This window comes from Amphiura filiformis, chromosome 2 (assembly GCF_039555335.1).
Source record: "Amphiura filiformis chromosome 2, Afil_fr2py, whole genome shotgun sequence".
In the NCBI taxonomy this organism is placed as follows: Eukaryota; Metazoa; Echinodermata; class Ophiuroidea; order Amphilepidida; family Amphiuridae; genus Amphiura; species Amphiura filiformis.
The window spans coordinates 78,345,562-78,360,617 of record NC_092629.1 but is presented as its reverse complement, the minus strand read 5'-3'; the positions used below and the strand labels follow the sequence as shown (position 1 = coordinate 78,360,617).

General features: G+C 36.2%; 1 protein-coding gene across 2 annotated transcripts; it reads right to left on the bottom strand.

Annotated features, from left to right (window-relative positions):
* Positions 1–2,947: 2,947 nt before the first annotated feature.
* Positions 2,948–10,068, bottom strand: LOC140137212 (neuronal acetylcholine receptor subunit beta-2-like). 2 transcript variants are annotated; one of them, XM_072158863.1, is made up of 8 exons: positions 9,996–10,068; positions 9,086–9,197; positions 8,174–8,316; positions 7,799–7,843; positions 7,142–7,251; positions 6,225–6,446; positions 5,090–5,403; positions 2,948–4,327 (listed from the first exon to the last, which is right to left on the bottom strand). In XM_072158863.1, exons 2-8 carry the CDS (start codon positions 9,150–9,152, stop codon positions 3,780–3,782), a joined length of 1,449 nt encoding a protein of 482 aa, XP_072014964.1. In that variant the 5' UTR covers positions 9,153–9,197; positions 9,996–10,068; the 3' UTR covers positions 2,948–3,779. The 2 variants fall into 2 exon arrangements, with proteins under 2 accessions (XP_072014964.1, XP_072014971.1); XM_072158870.1 differs by lacking the exons at positions 8,174–8,316; positions 9,086–9,197; positions 9,996–10,068 and adding an exon at positions 8,364–8,482.
* Between the last annotated feature and the right edge of the window lie 4,988 nt (positions 10,069–15,056).

Here is a 15,056-nt window from a genome sequence, read left to right as displayed (position 1 = left end):
GCAGCACAGTAAACTCACTTCAGAAGAACCAAAGACAAACCAAACAGCCTTTTAGGGCTACCTTTTATCCTAAAAAGAGAAATAACTTATGTTCTAAATATAAAAAAGAAAGCAAGAAACAACAAAGTAAGAAAGTAAAAAACATAATAAAACAAAAAGGCATAAATAACCAGGAAAAAATAAGTAATTCCAAGTAAAGCAAAAGAATTCCCATTCGGCATCCATTTTACCCACAAATTAATGACACTATTAACAAAATCCATTGCCCATAAAGCCACCGGTAAAGCCCATTCCATAAATAAAGTTATTTTATAAAGTTATCATTAAGGAATGTTTGATATTCATGTATGGTATGTGTACTCCTTTTCAATCTTTGAAGTAGCCGAACCTTCTCCGTGGACAGAGTGAAAACGGGTACTTTTCTTTAAAAGAGCATATCTTCAAAAGTTGTGAGCCGATTGATATAATTGTTTTGGTTTATTAAAGCTAACGACTCAAGGTTTCGTTACATACCAAAATATATTTGATCAATATTTCAGAAATAGGAGAAAAAGAGGGCGCAATGAGGGGCCTCTTTTTTTGGGACACCCTGTACATTAATTTTACAACAACATTCAAAGTGCATTCTTACCTATATTCTGACTACAACTGTTTTTAATTTTCTAATTAAAGTCAGATTTCTTTCAAGCTTGTTTTTTTTTTACATGAAGGTAGCCTGCGTTCAACTAGTTGATGTATTCATTAATACATCAGTTTTTAACTAAATGTAATAATTTCATGTCTTTCTTTAACAACAACAATTTCGGAGTTTTATGATTTCTGTCTCCCCAGTAAAAACTGCCCAATAACTTGGATGGTAAAACTTCAAGAATCCGAGTTAAAAAAAAATGGATTTCTTACAATCTCATTCAGGTAAAATGTCAAATTTGTTAGTGCACTCAATACTTCATCAACACTTCAGAGCTCTTCAGCACCCTTCTTTTTGAAAATATCATTTCGAAGGGCCAGATGCATGTAGAAATAGTTTGGGAACTGCTAGCTTAAAAAAAAGCGCGGACACGAGGAACGTCCCCTCCTCCACGAAAGGGAAAAGAAAAGGAGAACAAAGAGGAGAACTGGGCTAGGAGAACAAAATGAAGAGAAACGTTAAATTGCACGTGGGTTTAATTGAAATGGGGAGCTACTCTTTCAAAATTTTCCGGCACGCTTTCCTCACCAAAATTTACGGCAAATAGACTCTATTTACCATTTTGGAGGAGCCCGAGGGGGTACCCCTTCAGAGTCTGAATATCCCTGTTTTGTAGAGGCTCGGGTCCAATCTTGACAATGTAAATAAGCCAAAAGTCTTGTTTAGACTTCCATATTTTGCTCAATATTTTAACAATTGAATAAATCTTATCTCGATCTTTTTTTGAACGAATCTCTTGGGCCTTTAAAGTACAAACTTAATTTAATAGACTTCTCTAAACATACCGGTATATAGTTGAATGGCAGTGAACAGATAATCATAACCTTCGCTTGACATGCCGTGTCAACAGAGAAAAATTGATCTCATATATTTTCCATTTCCATTATAGATACTCCTAAATATAATCATGATTATCTTAAATATTATCTTAAATGAAGAACCTTGATCAAAATTTATATGCATAATAATACGTATTATGTAGGAAATAAAAGCTAAAACTCGTAATGAATGTTGTCAATTTAATACATTACAATACATTATTTAATTATGCTCTTGGTTTACCTCTTATACGTTACCTTTTTACATTACTAGATTATCTCTCAAAATGCATGATATTGTACAAAAATTCAATCAAGCGACTAGTATTGATGCATTTATGCCATAAAATATCTTGACGCATCACATAAGTGTGTTTACATGGATTTCAGTTTGTATAAAATGCTCAAAACTGCTGCACATGAGATCAGCGTTTCTTATAATTATCCAACAGGGACGTAGCTCCTGGTGGGTGAGATTATGTAAATTTCCTTCCTTTCTCGTCCAATTCTCTGTCACCCTTTTCTTGTTGGCTATTTCTTTTCCTCTTCTATTTCCCCTTAGCTCGTTTTTCGGTTTATCCTTCGTGTAAGAGAGCACAAAATAATAATAGGGATAGGGCAGGAATTTAGGCTTAAGGTTAGTGTTAGGGTAAGAGTAAGAGTTAGGGTTAGGATTAGGGTTGGGATTTGTTTCGTGCTTTCTTACACGAAGGATATACCCGTTTTTCATCTTTTTATACTATCTTTTCTCTCCTCTTTATCGCTTTCCAATAACTAGGCAAGACCTACGGTTATAATAAGCGACGGATCCAGGTGTTAAAAGGAGTAGGATCGAATGTCCAATTATGAAAACATTTCAGCCCAAATTTTCGACAAAGGCGACTGTATTAGCCAATGGGGGGTCCGAGCGATGGTTATTACCTGAAGTTGAGGCACATTTAGCACACATTTGGTCAATATCACCTACAAATTCTTCAACTGTTTAGAGGAGGGGCGGGTAGATCATGGTAGGTTTAGGATTATACAGGGCCAAGTCAGCTACATTGCCTTTTTGTGTTATCGATACAAAATGTGGCCGTTTTGGCTTCTAGCTTTGTACACCCGTACCTTTTTCTGTTGAAAGCAATAATCATGTACATAATCAAGTAAATGGTGCACCAAATGGCTTTAATTGGGCCAACAATTTGCCAACTTTTTATAACACACAGTCACCGCCCTCTGTGGAGCAAAAGCGCGAAGTCATTAGCGATTCGAGGACTGGCCTCCTGTCTCACTATAAGTGTCACTTTAAATAAAGTCATTTAGTATATTGAAATATTATGTTCAAAAACATGGCAACCAAATTATTGATTTGGTAAAAATAGAGTTAAGAGCACACACATTACACACTCAGCTAAATGTTAGTGCAACAATTAATCTTTATTATTTTCAATCACGGTTGGTCTCCCCATAGTGTAACAATAATTTCCATCTTAAGAGAAGTAGTTCGATTTTTCCATGTTTTCCATCTTACACGAAGCCTACCATGATAACAATTTGTGTCAACATTTTCAGCGGTTTGGATATGAAAAGCTGTAACAGGATTACAATGACCCATATGACCCACACCGTGTGTATATCTCGTGCGTTACTAGACTGGTGTAATGAGAAAAATATGAGCGTTCTTCTTATACCAAAATCTCAGTCTTGATGAAGAATAATGGGCGATAAATCTGTCGATCGGTTAATAAATATATTGTTGAAAATTAACACCTTGATGTTTTGCAAAAGTTAGTTCTACAAATCGTATACTTTGCCAACTTGCTTAATTTATTGTTGTTAATGAGTTATGTACGTTTTACAAACGTGTTGTTGTTTCAGCCCTCTTTACAACGTAACTCAAGAACCGCAGCACCTATAATATCTGTGATATTTTAATTCTTCTACACGCTCGCTATGAATTGAGCAATGCAGTTTTTGCATAAGCTCACTACCATTCGTAAGATGCTGTGAGCTACCAAATCACCACAGTTTAAAATAATTAATAACCTTAAGATGACCCATAACAACTCTGGCCATTTATGAGATTGTGGCACAATAGCATAGCACAATAGCGAGTAAAACCACAACCTTGAAGGGCCAGCCCGATCCTTACTCTATCTTTACAGACATGGATTGGGATCATCCCATGCAAAGATGGGATGGATTCCCTTCACACGCCTATACAATGTAATATATTCAGCATTGGTGTTTTTTTACATCACATGTGCATATTATTCAAAGTAAAGAAAACATTATTTTAATAAAGGCCAGTCTTCTTCAAGCTCATTCAAAATGTCGTTATATTCCGCTTCACTGCCGTGCGCAATTAAGACACCGAGGTAAAGCGTACATATAAAAGAAAACAAACTGAATAGATAGAGGAGCATGCGATCTATTATTACCGATACACGCTGCCACAGAATATGGTCTGAGTTTTCATCATTCTTGATTGCGATTTCCTCTTTAATGTATTTCACTAACTCAACAAAGTCATTGAAACTTTTTGGCTCACGACCTACTGAGTCTTTGCCTTCTGTACTGACATCAACCTTTCCGTCTTCGAGAATAGCCCTGTCGTTAGTGTCGTGATTTTCAAAGATAGACTTGTTTTCCATGTCTTCTCCTTCGGCGTCCTTTCCAAAAGAAAATGTAGTTAGGCATAGAAATCGAGGAACTTTTTCCAAAAAGATCCGTTTGACCCATGTCGGCATCGGTTGAGATATAGCACTTAAGTGCATGACAACCCCAGTTGAAATTACTGAACAACATACCATGGTAATCATGCATGTGAAATATGTTGCTGAAAAAGATACAGGAAAGAATAAGTAACTTACCCAGAGTTCAGTGTTCAATGTTGTGGTATGAATTGTGAATTCGGGCAAATTTGGCTGAGAATGTTTAAAACCTATTATATTAAACTTCTTATTCTTATGTGTTGATGCTTTGCTTTAGCGAATTGCAATCTTGCCATGTTAATAATACACCACCTTACACTATCACTATTGTTTTGTTTTGGGTTTTTTTTTGTTTTGTTTTTTTCGGTCTTTTATTTTATTTTGTAATTTAAAGTTGGAAAAAGAGGAACATCTAAAATAAGATATCCAAGGACCAAAGCGAATGGTCCGGTGTATCAGACCATGCACGTTCCGTCTCTGTAACTTGATGGACCTGCAGCGCCCCAGTTTAACGGGCGAGTAGATTCCCTTGGTGCGACACGAGACGGGCTCGTTGGACGCGGTACGGATAGGCAGGTGACAAATTAAGGGATGAAAAAAGAAAAATACAGGTACACGAACGGGTTTCGGGTATGGGGGTAAGAGTTAATGGTAAGTTAGTTTAATTTCAGAAAATATAGTTGCACCATGCAAACTTCTCCATACATTGACTATTTTGTTTGGGAATTTTGGGCTTAGCGTCTGCTTTTGTTTTAAGTGTACGGATACTTTTGCTGCGTAGTATAGATGCATATAGCGTGCATTTGGTACTACTTTTATATAAAAATATTATTTTAACATATCAAGTAAATCTGATTGCATATAGCTTAATAATTACTTTATCATACCGATTATGGGTGAATCTTCGGCGGTCGGTGGCATATTCTCAGCAATTATTTCTTGAAAAACGACCAAGGCCAATAAATTAGTGATGGATAGTGTCAACTTCTCTCCGCAATCAGATGGCAAGTAAAATACTAGCAGCGACAGAATAGAGAGGAGGAGACATGGCAGCACCATATAAGAAATGTAGAAGGTGGCATGACGCTTGAATACAAGCCGATATTGTATTTCCCCGTATGGCTCTGGACAGCATGCAAACGTAAAAGTACGACCCTTTTCTCGGACAGCTACCATGTCCCACACACCATTCGCTACATACCTGTCGCAGGTAAATAGAAAAATAACGGCACGGGTTTAAATGGCGCAATTATATCCCGGCCCCGCACTCCGTGCATCCGCGGGTATTCATGCTTGTCGGTGAACTTTAAACACCCCCCTTTGCATCTCATTTCGCGAAGTTTTTAGGGGAAAAACACCAATTTTTTGAGCGATTTCTCGAATTATTTGCCCTTCGACAATACCCCTATTTTCGCTAAAACGCGAACGATATTTCTAAAATACCCTTTTCTGGCAGAAACGCGTAGGCTGCTCGATGAAAATGCCCTTTTTTTCAATTTCGCGAACACGTGGTTTGGAAAAAACACTCCTTTTTTGTGTGTTTCGCGAATCGCGTTTCTTCATCTGAAAACATCCCTTATTTCGCGAAATTTTCGACGAGCATGAATACCCGCGGATGCACGGAGTGCGGGGCCTGGAATTATATACTTAATGGGGTGAGGTAATTCATATTCTTATCCATAATCGTATATGGGATGCAATCAAACTCGTTTGTCCGGTTTCTATTGTTTTAAACAATGCAAACCCTGCATAACCGGTAAACCGCCGATCGAGGTTTAATTTCATCCCTAAACATTACTTTTTTTTTCGCGTTAGTACCCATAATTATATTACAGTATCCATCATGTTGGGATATAGATTAAATCACATAATGCCTGAGAGTGCGCCGTAAAGTTCGAAAATATCAATTTTGAGAAAATGGATGTACACTTTTCTAGGGCACTTTTCCTACATTTGGTGTGCCTAAATTTAATTAAGTAAAATTATAATAAAATTAGGATGTCGGTAAGAAAGTTAACATACCTGTTATCTACGTTTTTCCCTGGTATCAGGTTGATTTCAAAGCCAGAATAAGACCAGGAGAGAAATATCATATCACACACCTGTGTGTCAAATGGGAACCAACGAACTTTGACGTTACAAAATGCCGTGTATATGACCTGTGCGTACCAGATTATTGTGCCGTCTGAATAGATCTGTACTCTCGTGTCAGTTTTAGTTTTCTCATCATATTCATTATTGGCACTGAAAAGGTATGGAATAAAATATATTCATGCACAAGGCAAGTTATCCCCTTGTCAAGTTAGATCATGGCAATGTATTAGGTGTTTACAAATATTATAGAGAGTGAGTTAAAAAGAACATTAACAACCCAAATTTGTTGGACCCCCAAATTGTCATGTGCATGTTCTTTTCTATATGATAAAATATCAATATTCTGTGTGCTTTTCGCTTATAGCAAAATTTACCTTCATTTTGGGCTACAATTGTCAGAAATTGACATTTTTTCGCGCGTTCACGCGCAAGTGTCCTATTAGAAGCAGAACAAAATATGCTCGTCCTAGCTCTAATGTAATGCTTCCGCCGCTACTGTTGACCGCTCTTTATTTGCAAACCAAAACTTGGCCACTTGAGTGCACATGCCTTTCTCACGGTGAGTTTGGGGCCTCCAAATTTTAGACTGGCCCAGGGCCTCCAAAAAGGTAAATCCGGCACTGTTAGTCTTTAATGAGACACTAATTATGACTGCTACGTTTATTAGCGACCATGTGAAAAAAAGAATATTGCATTTAGACACAATTAATTTTATATTATATGCAGGTGGATTTGAACTGTGAAACTGTGACTATGAGATTGTGTGTAATTTAACACACACAAAAAACACATAACGAACAGACAGAATCGCTATTAAGAGATAAAAAATAAATAAATGCACTAACATATCTCTGAGAACTATATCTGGTGTCCATATCGATGTAATCGGCTCGTTGAAATGTTTGATTCCATCGTACTCATTCGGATCCCATTTCATGAATTCGTCCTTCCATGTCTTCATAAATAGATAAGGTAAAATAATTGCAATTTTTTCCATGAAACAAAAAGAAGCATTTATAATATTATATGCCTGTTTTGCTTTGTGCATTTCATTCATCAAAAAAAGTCACATAAATTGGCTTGCAGCTTTAAATAAGAAATACACAAACACGTATTTCTTAGGTAGATGCATATCATATGAATATGGTATTGTAGTGTGATATAACTCTAGATTTATTGATACGCTCCCTCGTATTATTCAAACTACTGCCGGCAAATCATTAGCTTGTGTTGCTCCCCGGTTGCGGAACACCTACCACCTTTATCTGCAGTGCGTTCTGCGTCAAAACGTAAGAAAGGACTTCAAACACACCTTTTCTCATAAAGATTTTATTGTTTCATATATGTATTGCATGTACTTTGTTTGTTATATATATCATAAATTGTATCATCACACTCGCTGTGATCTATATGCAACAGCGGTCGGCAACTTTTACTTTCACAAAATAGCAACTTTTATCCGGTTTTAAACTGATGAATTTATTGTTATTTTATTTACATACCGTCGCCAATTCTGTTCCCACTGTAAAAGTCTGTTGCCGTGTATCCTATCAAATAAGAAATGATAATTATTTACATTCAAGATAGCATACAAGTGACTATTTTCATTTTCATCACCATCATCATCATCTTCATCATCATCATCATCATCATCATCATCATCATCATCATCATCATCATCATCATCATCATCATCTTCATCATCATCATCATCATCATCATCATCATCATCATCATCATCATCATCATCATTATCATCATCTTCATCATCATCATCATCATCATCATCATCATCTCCATCATCATCATCATCATCATCATCATCATCATCATCATCATCATCATCATCATTAGTTAGTGCCTCATTTTAAAGTTACCATAGCTAGGAGGCTCCTTATTATCATTCGATATGTAACGTTAGTCGCTGTTTTAGTATGTATCACCGGTCGCATGTTCTTCATGTAGTTCTTGAAGAGATGGTGGTATAGGTCTAGCATTGTTGTATTTTGCACACAGTATACTATATTCAGTAAGGAAATATAAATTTAATAAGCAATATAATCGTACCCTTAAGAAATTAAAACATCCGGGGTGTGGTGGAGGGGAAGGTTGGGATAACTAGGCAAGCTACAAAAAAACAAAAACAGTAGCATCCATTATTCACCCACAAGGCTAAAAAAGAAACCATATCCATCAAAGTTGCCCCGCAGGGCTAGAAAAATAGCCATCAATCTGCAATGAGATAAATTGAGGTGTAAATATAAAAAAGGTAAAAATATGATAGGGTACGTGATGTAAATAAGTACGCACATGATTCTCCTTTCCGAAGAAAATGACAGCCCGTCAGCAGGCTTTGAAATAAGAAAAAACCAATCCGAGTTTAAAACTTGCTTTAGAACACTTGATGAGAAACTAATGAAAGTGTACTCAGGGAGCTGGACGTATTATGTGAACCAGATTTTCCAGTGGAACAACAAAACTAGGTTTTTCTGCTCTCTGCTTGATTCGATTTTTACGGGTCACGCGGACCCGTACCGTAGGAAATTTGGGTGTCCGTGCCTACTTTCACGGGTATTTGACGCAAGGCCTGGCCTTATTTCAAACGCTGCCCGCCAGATCGCCGCTTACGAGATTCTATCGAGCTTGTTATCGTTTAAATTTAAATGTTACTAAAACGTTGAATTATGCTTATAACACGTTTATAGTAATTAAAAAATATTTTCGTGCTTTGTGAAGAAGCCGTTTAAACCGAACTAAAAACATAAGTTATTAAATTTTCAGGAACTTACCACAGGAAAATAGCTGCAATAATATGAATGGAAAACAATAGATGGTTCTATTGGTTTTGTTCTTCATATTGAACGGGAAATATATTCTACACTTGAAATTGAGGAATCGGCACTGAAAGAAAAATAAACGGGAGACAAGATTAATAAAGATAAACAAATCAATAATAACTTGATGTTCATGTAATTATTTACCTTGTCGTTGTTTTAGTTATGACCTATATTGACTTTAGAGTGTATGCAATAAACCCAACGGAACGACCTAACAATTGAAACAATTAACAACTAGAAACCTCTGGCTACATTCTGTGTATGTACAAAACAATTCTTGCAGGTTGAGGTTAGCAACTATTTGAAACTGTTGCGAGTTTGGTAGTTTACAGCATCTTGCGAATGATAGTGAGCTTTGGCAAAAATTGCATGCTTATTTAATAGCAAGTGTGTAGAAGAATTCAAATTACAGATTACTTTTGTAGGTCATGTGGTTCTTGAGTTATGTTATATTCATTATAGGTGAGCAGTAAACATTAAAACAAATAAGTCTGCGCATGCATCGAGAGTAAAATATTTTCTAAAAATCTTCATTATGTTTTCAAGTTCAACGAGAAAAGAAACTATTAATACCGCAAAACCTCGTCTACAGGCATATAGAGTGCTTTTGATGAAAACTAAATTAATCTAGGCGGCATCTATCGACAAAATTATAACATTATGGAATTTGAACAAATAAATTTCCGATGTGCATGTACAAACAAGTACTATTGTAAGTCTAATCTATTGTATTGGCATATTTACGACTGTTTGATAGTAATTTAGCTTTCATCAAAAACACGCTATATGCTTATAGACGAGGTTTTATGGTATTTATTTACTCAATTTTGTTTACCTAAATTGATAAGAATAAGTTACTCACCACAGATTGATGTGTAATAATCGCAACAAAATCAATAACATTGATATGTTCCTTCTAATACAAAATATTTATGTGACGGCATCCACTTAGCTAGCCATAGTCACACTGACAAGCAATATTTTTTTTTTACATTTTTTTCATTCTTTTATTAAAATATCATCATTCGAAGCATGACACGCCTACAGCTAATTAGCTAATAGTTTGAATATATCTACAATGTGTTCTTAAAATACTGGATGACTTAGATATGAATTGTATGTATAATGTATGGCTACAATTCCGCATGTAAGTTTTACTTGATTCGATTGGCTAACTTACGATGAAGCAACAACATTACGTAACGTATCATGGGCCAATGTGCTGAATTTTAAATTTATTTACTAACACAATGCACCCATTTTTATCTTTTGTTTGCCTAAGTCATCTTTTGTTCTCCACATTCATACGCGTGGGCAACCATTCATCTGAGAACGCTTTGTGCAAGTTCCACCATCTTTTCGTGCAAATCATGAGCACCGTTTTTTTTTAAATAACACACGTTGCATCTACATAATATCTTGAAACTATTCTAACAAAACTCTAATGCGACAATGCGACTGAAACTGAGATTAAACTTGACATTAATCATGTGATTCTTTTTATCAGTTGCTACTATTTTCATGTTTTGGAATTTTTAAACAATAAAGTCACCCACATATTTTTGGAACACCGTATATTTGTACGTGCTGCACTTTTGAGAAAATATAATTAAATATAATGTAATTAGATATAGTCAAAACACGTGTGCTACGCTTTGTTAACCAGTATATTAATGCTCATTATTTATTACGCCAATGGTGCATGTCGGAAATAATCCTAGCCTGTTGGCATTACATGACAAAACAAATACAAATTGTGCGGACACTATTTCAGCAAAAGTGGCCAAGCCAATGTGCTTGAATTAATTTCCACGACGCCGTTTGAAGCCGCTGTGCATCAAAATAGAATACAATATCGCAACGTCAATCAGACGTTGAAACGGGCGCGAATGCCGTCACGAGGCGTAAGCCATACGGCAATAACCGTAAACGCCTCTTCGCAATCCAGAAACAAATATGTATCTGAACATTTTCAATTTTTTTATAAAGGCCATCAAATTATATAGCCAATTCTTATTTATCAAGAAACAGTTCTACCTTAATTGTTAACTTAATTGAATAATAAGTACTTTACCTAGCATGTTCAACCCTTAATAATCAAAGCTTAAATACCGTAAAACCTCGTCTACAAGCATTATAGTGTTTTCGATGAAAGCTAAATTAATACGATACATGCGTAAATATACCAATACAATAGATTGGTCTTACAATAGTACTTGTTTGTATATGCTTGGATATGTAATTTATTTGCTAAAACTCCATAATGGCGCCTGGATTAATTTTTCGTTCATCAGAAGCACTCTATATGCTTGTATACGAGGTTTTACGGTACAAAGCAACAGATCTAGAACCGTGTCTTTCTAGGAGGCATAATATCATGAAAATTGTTTTCAGCACACTGATTGTTGAAAGTATTTCACCTATTTCGTGACAATTTGATTTGGATCACTGATTTCTGATTCTAAACATGTACATGAATTAGATGTGCAATCCTAGTCCTATAATAAGAAGCCAATGCACTAATGGAAACATGGTTCAATAAACAGGAGAAATTAATAAAAAACATATGCATTTTTAAACATTAACTTGGATTTTAATATACAGACCAACCTCTCTTATCCAGATATATGCGATCTTTACTGAAAAACATATCCTTGATGGTTTGATACCTAAATTACACGTTAAAATCGCCCTTGCAGTAGGACTCGACAATGCGATGACCACAACATCCCAGCTAACAATTTTTCGTTGTTACAACGTCGTATAAAAGTTATATAAAGTCGTATAAACGTAATATATGGACGTTGAAAGTACGTAAATCTGTGAACTCGTATTCGTGTTGCGACAACTTTATTCCCGAACGTTAATGTAACGTTATTATGACGTTGTTTCGACGTCAAGTTGTGAACGTCGCAACAACGTCACTATGACGTTATATCAACGTCAGAAACTAACATGATATTTATACGGCGTTGTAATAACGTGCTTTATACGTCGAAACAACGTCATAAATTTGCGTACTAACGACGTCCGTAGATGACGTTGTATCTGGCTCAGTTGACTGTTAAACCACGTTTTAACCACGTGCTTTATACGTCGAGACAACGTGATTATGACTTAATATTACCATCCAGCAACGATGATGCTCAATCCCAAGAAGGGAGAGCGTATAAAAATTCAAAGTTTAGAACTTCAGGAATAAAAGTCGTTACTCTGAGTTTCACGCTGGCTGGACAACCATCATAATAATAATAATATGTACACTTGTAAAGCGCACAGATGCACAATAAACGCTCGTGGCGCATACAGAGCAAAAACAAAATATACCAGCAGGAGAAATGGAAACATCTCCTTGGAATGGAAGAATTTACATTCCATGGTGTCAACATCTAAACTATTCCATGTCGTTTCATTTTGTGTAACGTTTTTTGAACGTATTATTCAAACGTTGTCACCCGGTCTGGTCAAACATTACATCGCTCTCGAAACAACGTCATTACAACGTCATAATGACTTAAATATCAACGTCCAAAAATCAACGTCGAAAATAACGTTGTCACGACACGAATACGAGTTCACAGATTTACGTGTTTACAACGTAAATGACAACCTAAGTCCAACGTCAGCGAACGTCGTAATGCATATTATTTTAATATTCCGCTCATTCTATATTGAATACTACAACAGGCAATTCATTACACGAAAATGACATTTTAAGTTAGATGTTACCAACATTGTTATGTGCTTAAAGTATAAGGAAAGTATAGATTTAAAACCGGTGAACCCTAGAACTACTGAGCCATAGTTTGTAACACGGACTACGAAAGGAGGGGGTAGTTGCACCCCTAATTTGAATTATAATCGTCATATACCGCTAAATTTGGTACCAGTATTATAGCTATGGGTCTCTTCTATCTAGTGATACCTAAATAAGTACAAACATTCCCCACGTAATGTCGCGATGACGTCATGTGAGGGCGCTCATGCAAATTTGGGGGAATTCTTACTATGTACAAAAGTACAGGCAAAATTGATTTTTGGCTAAAAATTCCACAAAAATATCAAAGAAAATGACTATTTCAATCTAACTAACAAGTACATGGTGTCCAAAAAAAAAGAGGCCCCACATTGCGCCCTCTTTTCCCCCTATTTCTGAAAAGTTGACCAAATATATTTCGGTATGTAAAGAAACCTTCAATCGTTAGCTTTAATAAACCAAAACAATTATTTCTATCGGCTCATAACTTTTGAAGATATGTCCTTTTAAAGAAATGTATCCGTTTTTCACTCTGTCCACGGAGGAGGTTTGGCTACTTCAAAGATTGGAAAGTGCATATACCATGCATGAATATAAAACATTCCTCGATGATAACTTTATAAAAAAACAACTTTATTTAAGGGAATGGGCTTTACCGGTGGGCTTATGGGTTATGGATTTTGTTAAGTGTCATTAATTTGGGCGAAATTGATGTGGGATGGGACTTCTTTTGCTATACTTGCAATTACTTATGTTTTTCTCGTTTCTTGCTTTCTTTTTATTGACAACATAAGTCATTTCCCTTTTTGGAATAAAAGGTAGCCCTGAAAAGGGCTGTTTAGTTTGTCTTTGGTTCTTTTGAAGTGAGTTTACTGTGCTGCTCTGCCCTCTACCTGGTTGCCTCCGTGACGAATACAGGTTTCAGTCCTAGTTCTCATTGCATTAATTGCGTTGCGTACCATCCTTAAGGCCTTTTGCGCCGGATACTTGCAAATGCAGCAGTAATATGAGGTTGCGAAGATGTTTGAAGCTAGCTGGTGATCCTCGCTTATAGTGAATGCTTTCCCAAGACTAATGCTATTATCTATCCATGTCATTAACCGTGTGTTTCGTTTAAATCTTTGATGTAGCCAAACCTCATCCGTGGACAGAGTGAAAAACGGGTACATTTCTTAAAGAGGGCATATCTTCAAAAATTGTGAGTCGATTGAAAGAATTGTTTTGGTTTATTAAAGCTAATGATTTAGGGTTTCTTTACATACCAAAATATATTTGATCAACGTTTCAGAAATAGGAGAAAAAGAGGGCGCAATGTGGGGCCTCTTTTTTTTGGGACACCCTGTACAATGTCAGTAGCTATTGGAATAATTTGACGAGAGTGAAATAGGCCTCAAAAACATCACCTCCTCTCTATGGTAATCATTAATCATTGACGGTCGGTCCTACCTCCAGTTAAGGTGCTGGGGTAAATCACTAAAATAAGCGCAAAGGATGGATCTACGATTAGCTTAGGTCTTTTGGGCGTAAAAGCGTGCGTTTTATTTGTGACTGATAAAAAATATTAGGGAGGGGGGTTTGTACAACACCATCCCCTTCGAAGTTTTAGGGTTAAAACACATTATTGTTTTATGGATCGTTTTTCGAATTTCAGAATTTACACGTGTCATAAGTAACACATTTTTCTTTAATTATTGCAGAGACTAATACGAATTCAAATAATACATGACGGTAAATAGGTCTTTCGATTCTTGAGATATGTGTCATGAGGCAGCTATTACATACTACTTCCCATCTGCCAACGAATTGTGCGAGCAGTTTGTATTTCTGGAAAGATATACTCCAATATCCGCATACCTGTATTCCCCACTCCCAAAATGACTTTTCTTAGAGTTGATGGTAAACTATCGCCTTTTAAATGTGTCGAAACATGTGGGCAAGCTAGGTAAACAGTGGGTAAGCCAGACCTCTCAAATGGGGAGGGAGTGGTACCAGCTGCATTTGTGTGTACCCCATAATGCCAACTACCTTTGGTAGCAATGCAATTACCCTTTATACCTCTCAACCTGTTCGGCTCACTAACTGCGTTCTTAGCAAAACAAAGAACTGAAATGCAAGCAACAAAATATGCGTGTTGAAATCTGAAAGATAAAGATAGCCAAACAACAG

What these genes read in the sequence shown, in the direction of transcription:
- LOC140137212 (XM_072158863.1), bottom strand. Translation starts at nt 9,152, where the DNA reads ATGAAGAACAAAACCAATAGAACCATCTATTGTTTTCCATTCATATTA. An exon ending in TAAGGAGCCTCCTAGCTATG is followed by an intron (nt 7,844 to 8,173) that starts GTAACTTTAAAA and finishes CTTATTTGATAG; the next exon opens with GATACACGGCAACAGACTTT. An exon ending in GATATAGTTCTCAGAGATAT is followed by an intron (nt 6,447 to 7,141) that starts GTTAGTGCATTT and finishes ATACCTTTTCAG; the next exon opens with TGCCAATAATGAATATGATG.